Here is a 9,035-nt window from a genome sequence, read left to right as displayed (position 1 = left end):
CGTCTTTAGGAGAAGAATAAAAGAAAACGAGCTCTGCTCCAGAAAGAGAGATTTCGGTTAGCTCCCAAAAGGAACTTCCTCCACAGGACAGTGGACGGGGGATCTGGGCATGCGCTGGCCTGGGGCCAGAGGCCCGGACACTAAAGTTTACTTGTCCAGGCCTCAGTGTGCTCATCTACCAAATGGGGCTACTCATGCCTTCCGTTGTGAGGCTTGAATGAGGTCGAGGACCTCAGAAGGGTGTGGTAAGCACACCACGTGGGTAAAGATTTGCTGCTTTCAGCCAACCTGGCTTTCTTGGGGAAAGCTGTTTACACCTCACTTTCTTTCCCAGCCAGGAGCCTATCTGCCCAGCCCTGTCCTAACTGCCCAGTGACCCGGAAGCCCCAACTCTCTCCCTGGCCCAGTGGGCCCCTCATCCCCATAACCAGCTTAGTGGCTCCCACGGGGATGGGGAAGCAGCCAGACCCTGACTGGCCTTCCTCTCTTATTTCTGCAGACACAGCCACCAGCCCAAGCAACGGCGGCATGGGCAGCGCCAGCCCGGGCCTGAGCAGCGTGGCCCCCGGCCGCCTCCTGCTGCCCCCCGACGCTGTGTTGCGCACAGGCGTGGAAAAGGCGGCCGCGGGGGCGGTGGGGCCCGAGAGACGGGACTGGAGCCCCAGCCCGCCTGCCACGCCTGACCAGGGCCTGTCTGCCTTCTACCTCTCCTACTTTGACATGCTGTACCCTGAGGATGGCAACTGGGCCACCAAGGGCCCCGGGGCCAGCTCTCGGGAGGAGCCACCTGAGGAGCCCGAGCAGTGCCCTGTCATCGACAGCCAAGCCCCGGGGGGCAGCCTCGACTTGGCACCGGGGAGTCTGACCCTGGAGGAGCACTCGCTGGAGCAGGTGCAGTCCATGGTGGTGGGCGAGGTGCTTAAGGACATTGAGACAGCCTGTAAGCTGCTCAACATCACCGCAGGTGAGCCTTTCCGCACGTCCCCCTCCGTAAGGCGGGCCGCAAGCAGGGCTGAGGTCGCTGGGGGTGTGGGGGGCCGCGCAAGGTGCACTCTGGCCACCCCTGGCCCGGCCTCAGCAACACCAGGCATGCTGGGGATTCTGCACATATAGTCAGCCCACGGCACACAGCAGCTGTGAGCCTGGGAAGGTTCCTACCCTCTCTGCCCCAACTGCTGGAGGCAATGCAATCAAGCTCTACACCATCTGACCCTCTACCCACCCCCTCAGAGGCGTCTCCACGCTCGTCTCATTTGCTCTGCTCCAGCCACACCTGTTTTTTTGCTGTGCCCACGACCCTCACGCCCCAGGACCTTTGCATCTCCTGGTCTCTCAATCCAAAACGTTCTTCCCCCAAAGAGTTCCTCGGCTCACCCCGTGCCTCCTTCAGATCTTGACTCAAATGGCACTGTCTTGATGAGGCTTTCCCTGCCCACACCGCCAACTCTTACTCCTCCTACCTGCTTTATTTCTCTCATCGCATGGACGGTCCGATGCCCTGCATATTTTATTTATCCATTTTATTTGCTCTCTGTCTCCCCCACTGGAATGTACACACCCCGAGGGCAGGGATTTTCATTTGTCTGGCTCCCTGCTACATCCCCAGTTTCTAGGATGGCGCCTCGCACATAATAGATGTTCAATAAACAGTAACTTCTGAATATGGCAGGCTGTGTTCTAGCACTGGGGAATAGAGTGCAACACAAAAGCCCCTTTATCCACTGAGAGGACATTACAGTGAGGGAAACGGATCGTAGATAACTAGATAAATGTGTGTCACTGGTCCGGTGGTGATGAGGGCTCTGATGAGGAGGGGGCATTAGGAGTCCAGGCACACGTGTGTGCCTGGAAGGTGCGGTTGTGGGGCTGATGCTGTGAGTTGAGGGGCTGCGGGGTCTCCAGCCTCCTGTTCCCGCATCGTCTCTCCAGCTTTGGGCAGGCCTGACCCATCTCCTGGGTCCCCGGATCCCGGCATTTGAGCATCCCACGCTCGTGCTGCTGTCACACAAAAAGTCTTCAGGCGTCCCTCAGGCCCAGCCCCTCCTCCTCAGAGTCATCCAGGCCCGGCCCCCGCCCCCAACCATCCCTGCAGGTGCCCCATGCCTGTCCTGCCCCTGGAGGTTTCCCCGTTCTGCCTCCTCTCCCACACCGGGCTGGGGAGGGGCCTGCCCTCTGAACAATGGAGACAGAAACAAATTGCTTTGACCCTGGGAAGAAAAATGGGTTTATGGAGTGGGGGCAGCCCAGCCTGCAGGTCATCCAGCTAGGGCACCAGCTTAGGCCACAGTGTTCACTTGGAGGCCCCATTGTGACTGTGCCACCAGCCCAGCCTCCACCCTCAGGCCCTGCCAGGCTCACCCCAGAGCAGCTCCCCAGGGAACCTAGCCAGTGACTCTCTTCCTAGCCTCTGCGGCCTGGAGAGCCGCACCATGACCGCCCGGTGCCCCGCCATTTATTCGCTCAGTGCTCGTGCACTGAGCAGCTAGTACGTACCCGGCCCTTTGTTAGCTGTTGGACAAGAGGCTACAACTCTCTGTGCCTCAGTTTCCTCATCTGTAAAATACGGTGGAGATTAGGATTCGGGTTGCAGGACTAATTCCTGGTTGGGTTTTTTCCCTGGTTCCTTGAAGGGTTTGGAGAAGGCAAGAGGCAGCTGAGAGAGCAGCTCAGGTGTCTCTGGTTTAATGTCACCGCCCCCCTCCGAGGAGGGGGCTTCCTGAAAGGCCTTCTGAAGGGACTGGAGGGGTCGGGGGAACCCGAGGTCTGGGTGAGGTGGGGGGTGCAGAGGCCCCAGGCTACCCTGCCCTGAGCCAAGTTTGTTTTTAGGACCCCGGCTCCTCTGCCTCACTCCCCTCTCTTCTTGGGTGCCCCCTCCACAGGGCCCCTCAAGGCCCTCTCTGGCCTGGCCTGTTCTCACCCCAGGAGCACACAATCCGGGCCACAAGCTTCCAGTTCCCATGGGCGCCCCACCAGAGCAGAGCCGGCCACATTCGGGGCGGTGGCCTCGAGTAGCCCGTGGAACTGAGGGAGTGTCTCTTGTCCAGACCCCGTGGACTGGAGCCCTGGCAACGTGCAGAAGTGGCTCCTGTGGACAGAGCACCAGTACCGGCTGCCCCCCGTGGGCAAGGCCTTCCAGGAGCTGGGGGGCAAGGAGCTGTGCGCCATGTCGGAGGAGCAGTTCCGCCAGCGCTCACCTCTGGGTGGGGACGTGCTGCACGCCCACCTGGACATCTGGAAATCAGGTGGGACGCGGCATGGGTGAGAGAGGCGCCTCCTGAGCTCCAAGCCAGGGACCCTGAGGGGGGTGCTAGGCTGGGACTCCTGCCAGGGTCGCTCTCTGCTGGGGAAGCAGCTGGTCGGTCCCAGTCCGGACTCTGTTCTAAATCTCAGAGTCCGGAGGGGACTCTGCTGCCTCCCCAGATCCTGGGCCGACTCACCAGCCCTGACCCACTCCCAGCCCTGGGCAAACCCACAGCACTTAGGGCAGAGCGTGTGGGAAGTTAAAAGGTAGGAGTCGGACTGTGAGAGCGCGGACGGCATAGCTGATGGGGACCGTGGGGACCACGAAGTCCTCCTCTGTCCTTTTGAAATTGTGTTTGTCTGTTCTGTGTTGTCTTCCATTAAAGGAGTAATGAGGTAATCAGTGTGCATGAGTTCTCAAAAGACCATAATGGAAATAGTACCGTGAAAAGGAATTTCCCCCCTCGCTCCTGACCCCCTGCCTTCCAGCCCCCCTGCCTAGAGGCAACCACCGTTACTGGTTTCTTGGGTACGTGCTGGAGAGAGTCTACGCACACAACAAGCAAACATACACATGTGGTTTTTCACCCTTTTGTAACATGGATCGTGCCAGAGTATCACACTGTTCCACTCTTGGTTTATCTTGGACCTGGCTCCCCAACAGCATCTCTACAGCTGCCCTATTTCTTTTTTTTTTTTTTTAATTTTTTTTTTCAACGTTTATTTATTTTTGGGACAGAGAGAGACAGAGCATGAACGGGGGAGGGGCAGAGAGAGAGGGAGACACAGAATCGGAAACAGACAGCTGCCCTATTTCTAATGGCTGCGTGCCAACCCCTTAATGTTTAAATCACCTCGCATCCCACTGCGTGCCCTGCACAGAGCTGCATGCTTTGGGGGAGGCAGTGCTTGCCCCACGAGTCGAGGCCCCTGCCCTTAGGGGTCTGGGATCAATAAAGGCATGGGACCCACTCACATGTATGACCAGTAGAGACCGGTGTCCTGCCCCCACCCAGTAGCTGGCAAGTGACTGGCTAGAGAGCCAGGTGGTGATGGGGGCAGAAGCTGGCTGCCTCCATCCACGCCGCTTGGCCTCAGTCCCACCCGAACACCCTCTTCTGCCCTCTGGGTCTGCCCTGGGTCTCAACCTTCTCTCCTTGTCCCGCAGCGGCCTGGATGAAAGAGAGGACTTCTCCTGGGGCGATCCACTACTGCGGTGAGCCAGGGCCAGCAGGGAGGGACCAGGGCTCTGGGGTGCAGGGGCGAGGGGTGGCGCCCCACTCACCACCCCCCTCCCTGGCTGCCCAGCTTCCACCAGCGAGGACAGCTGGACCGACAGCGAGGTGGACTCCTCCTGCTCCGGGCAGCCCATCCACCTGTGGCAGTTCCTCAAGGAGCTGCTGCTCAAGCCCCACAGCTACGGCCGCTTCATCCGGTGGCTCAACAAGGAGAAGGGTGAGCCGGGCTCCCCACGCGAGCCGCGAGGGGATCGGGCCTCACTGACGCTGGCGGGAGCCTGCTGGCCTCCTGCCAGGTGCCAGGCACAGGGATGGCTGGGGGTTGGGGGCTGGGGCAGGGGAGCCGCCCCTCGCTTTCGCCCCGAATGCCGGACACGCTGCCGTCACTGGAGCGTCAGGATCTGCGTGCAGCTTGTGTCTCCTGACCAAGCTCTGTCCTATGCAGGACCCCCAGCTCCACACGGGGCCAGGGACATGCTAGGGACTTAATACCCTGCCGAGAACTGGACACAGTCTTCCCCTACAAAACATCATAGCTTCCCCCCATTGTTGGGGTGCCTGGGTGGCTCAGTCGGTTAAGCGTCCGACTGCGGCTCAGGTCATGATCTCACGGCCCGAGAGTTCAAGCCCCGCGTCGGGCTCTGTGCCGACAGCTCAGAGCCTGGAGCCTGCTTCTGATTCTGTGTCTCCCTCTCTCTCTGACCCTCCCCCGTTCATGCTCTGTCTCTCTCTGTCTCAAAAATAAATAAACATTAAAAAAAATTAAAAAAAAAAACAACATCATAGCTGCCTCAGGGAGACTGATGTGCCCAGTGAGAAATACCACGTGGGCCTCATAGGCAGTATTAGATTTCCGAGAGGCCACATAAAAAAAAAAAAGGTAACAGGCGAACTTTTAAAGTTTATTTATTGTGAGAAAGACAGAGAGAGTGCAAGTAGGGCAGGGGCAGAGAGAGAGAGAGAGAGAGAGAGAGAGAGAGAGAGAGAGAATCTCAAGCAGGCTCCATGCTGTCAGCACAGAACCCACGTGGGGCTCGAACTCATGAAACCGTGAGATCGTGACCTGAGCCCAAATCAAGAGTCAGATGCTTAACCAACTGAGTCACTCAGGTGCCCCTTAACAGGTGAATTTAATTTTAATAAGCTTTTATTTAATCTAATATTACAGATTATTAAAATTTCAACACATAATCAATATAAAAATTACTAATGAGACATTTTTACTAAGTCTTCAAACACTGGTGAGTATTTTACACTTATAGTACATCTCAATTCGGACTAGCCACATTTCAAGTATTCAAGGGCCACATACGGCTAGTGGCTACCTCACTGGACAGTGCAGGACTAGATGGTGTGTGTGTGTGTGTGTGTGTGTGTGTGTGTTGGAAAAGACTCAGAGCCAAGAAACCTGGGTTCTAGGCCCTGTCCTGTCATTAGTAGCTATGGGTATTGGGACCTCAGTCTTCTTATATGTAAAATGGACAGGATTCATTCCTCCAACAAACCTTCACTGAGTACATCCTCTGGTTCCACACCAGCCCAGCCAACATTTACGGAGAGTAAGTGTCCCTTTGGTGCAGGGCGGATTCAGCTGCACCCCGTCCTCGAGGGACCTGCAGGTTATAGGAGAACCAGCAGTGAAATGAGCTGGGGTACAGAGCGTGCCGGGGCTGCGACAGGGCGGTGGGGGCAGCTGTGCCTTGTTCAGGAGGACTTCCCGGGAGTGGTGACTTGGGCTGAGTGTGAAGGACAAATAGGGGCTAGAGGGGGTGGAGAGAAGTTCCTGCACAAGGCACGGTAACCCTCGTGTCTATTTGAGACTTAATGCGAGCCCGGTCCTCAGGAAGACGGTTCCATGATAGACTTCTAGGGAGAGGAGATCAGGGAGGGCACAGTGGTCTGGGAAGGCTCCCTGGAAGGAGTGTGCTGGCTTGGGTTTTGCCAGGAGGGTTTAGAATGAGAACTGGGATTGGTAACAATGTAATAGTTCCTCCCAAGGGAAACTTCTGTCGGACTCCTCCGCTGTAAGCACTTTCTGTCGCCACTCAACAAACGGTAGTCATTACAACCCCCTCCACCCTCACAATAAAGGGGCCTAAAACAGCTTCTCGAGGTAGAATATGGCAGAGACGGGCTTCAAACCTAAGGCAGCCTGTCTCCAAATCCACTCTTTTCCCCACCTGCTCTGAATTAATCCTACCAGAAAGGGCCGTGTTGGCTTCGGCTGAGGATGGCAAAGAGGTCTTTCAGGCTTGGGAGCTGCTGGTCAAGGTGGTGGGGGCGGGGGCGGAAGTGGGGATGACCTTGACAAATGAGCTGTAGGCACAGCTCAGAGCCCCACAGGGCTTCTGCGCAGGGTGTGCAAACCCCACAGTAGGAGCAGAGGCTGGCAGGGGCCAGGCCCTCGGGGCCCCAAATAACCCGCTAAAGTACGCAGGCTCACCCTGCACTCAGCAGGTTTGTGACCCCATAGTATCACTTATCACTTACTGGGGCACAAATTTCTTTAACCCTTGCTGCCACCTTGGGAGTAGATAGTATGCCCCCCCCCATGCCCCCAGCCTGGCCCTCACCCCCCACCGCCGACACTGACCTGCTGGTTTTGGTCTTTCTCCCTCCTGGCACACCCCCGCCTTGCACTGCTGGCTCTCTCTGGGCCCACCTGCTCCCCCAGGCATCTTCAAAATTGAGGACTCCGCTCAGGTGGCCCGGCTGTGGGGCATCCGCAAGAACCGGCCGGCCATGAACTACGACAAGCTGAGCCGTTCTATCCGCCAGTATTACAAGAAAGGCATCATCCGGAAGCCAGACATCTCCCAACGCCTCGTCTACCAGTTCGTGCACCCCATCTGAGGGCTGCAGGCCAGGCCCTAGGCCTGAAACTCGCCCTCGCCAGACCTCCCTCCTGCCCACCCCTGCCTCTGCCGGACCCTGAGCTGAGGGAGACTGCAATCTCCTGGCGTCGGAGTCTTAGGTCCTGGAGGGGACGGCCCTCTGCTTCCAGGGGCGTAAATGAGTTCTCCGGGGCCCGGGGGACCCCAGGGTGGGAGTGCTTCCTCCTCGGGCCTGACTGCTCACATGCCCAGTTCCCTGGAAAATGGAAGGAGACAGGGCTGTCCTCAGTGTTCATGGCTCCCCAGGGAAGGCCATCCCTCCACCCCAGCCTCTGACCCCAGAATTTCCAGAGCAGAGCCGACAGAATGACAGTGACTTAGCCAAGGCCACTAGCAGTCCAGTGCTCCCTGCTTGGCGTGGTGCTAGGAGGCATCTGTGCCCCCGAGTCGGGAAGCCTGGGGTGCTCCTGGGAACGGATAATAAAGATACTAGAGAACTACCGTGGCCCCAGTGTCTGTGCAGCGAGTGAGTGGCACAGCCCCGAGGCCACCACTGCTCAAAGTGGTTGTGGTCACAGTGGCCTTGGGGTGGTCACAGGGGGCTTCCTGGGGGAGGTGGCATTGAGGGGAGTCTAAACGGAAAAGGGTAATTAATTGGTAGAGGCCGTGGGAGAGAGGCAGTGAGCCGGTAAGGCCTGGGAGGGGCTAGAAACACCCTCATCTCCTCCCACCCACATGGGGGGCCCATAGGAAGAGCAGGGCTGGGGCTGAAGAGGGTCTACCTACTTAGCAGGGGGAGATGGTGGCGTCCTCCACGGCCTCTTGCTGTGCTGTAGATCGGGGGCTTTCTGCCTTAAGTGGCCAGGGTGCTAACCCTCTTGCTAGGGGCCCCTGAGCCCTGGTCTCTGCTTGGCCAACCAGAATGGCTCTGGGATGGGGCAGCAGGGGTGAGGAGAGAGTGGGCACTTCAGCCCCCACTATGAGACCCTGGCTCGACAGCAAACGGGTGGAAGAGAGGTTGACTTGTTTGTGGTGTCTCTCTTGGAGGGTCCCGGACCTCTGCCATGCCCTCTGCCGAAAACCCCACGAGATGGGGATAGGTGGGGCTCAGAAGGTCTGTATGTGTGCTGGGGGGGGGGAGAGGGGGACCTACCACCCACTCTCCTGGGGGCATCAACTGTCTCAGCTTCCTCACATTTGCTCAACAGTGACCTGAGGGCCGACTGCGTGCTAGGTATTTCTACTGCTTTTTTGTCATGAACCCTCCCAACAAAACTGTGAGGTAGGCGTGACTCCCCTATTCTGTGGACCATGAAACTAAGGCTCAGAGCAGTTAAGCAACTTACTTGGAGCCACACAGCCAGCCAGCAGCAGAACCAGGAGCTGGACCCACAAGGACAGCGCACTCTCTGCCCCTCCACGTCTCCCGCTTTGTGGCTGGTCGGCACCTTTGGCCTCCATAACCCGTAGGTTCTGATGACAGGCTTCCAGGAGACAGGACTGGGAGCCTGTCAGTGCTGCCCAGGCCACTGGGGGTTAAATGCTGCCCTATTCTGCTGCCTTCTGCCCTCAGCAATTTTATTGTCTCCAGAAGAAAGTTTACTTCTGCCAGTGAGCAAACACCGCCTTGGCATCTGTCAGTTGGGACTGGACTGGCAGGAGGAGGGGGCCCTGCCCCAGGCCTGTGCCTCGGCCGTCTGCCTCCTCCCAGGGAGGGGGCCGC

General features: G+C 58.0%; 1 protein-coding gene across 1 annotated transcript; it reads left to right on the top strand.

The window, feature by feature from the left end:
• The first annotated feature begins 528 nt into the window (after positions 1 to 528).
• SPDEF (SAM pointed domain containing ETS transcription factor) lies at positions 529 to 7,802 on the top strand. Its single transcript, XM_032593308.1, has 5 exons — positions 529 to 964; positions 3,045 to 3,242; positions 4,409 to 4,456; positions 4,549 to 4,695; positions 7,153 to 7,802. Exons 1-5 carry the CDS (start codon positions 529 to 531, stop codon positions 7,329 to 7,331), a joined length of 1,008 nt encoding a protein of 335 aa, XP_032449199.1. The 3' UTR covers positions 7,332 to 7,802.
• Positions 7,803 to 9,035: the final 1,233 nt, after the last annotated feature.

The sequence above is a fragment of the Lynx canadensis genome, chromosome B2, assembly GCF_007474595.2.
Source record: "Lynx canadensis isolate LIC74 chromosome B2, mLynCan4.pri.v2, whole genome shotgun sequence".
Taxonomy (NCBI): Eukaryota; Metazoa; Chordata; class Mammalia; order Carnivora; family Felidae; genus Lynx; species Lynx canadensis.
This window is presented reverse-complemented; position numbering and strand designations above follow the sequence as displayed.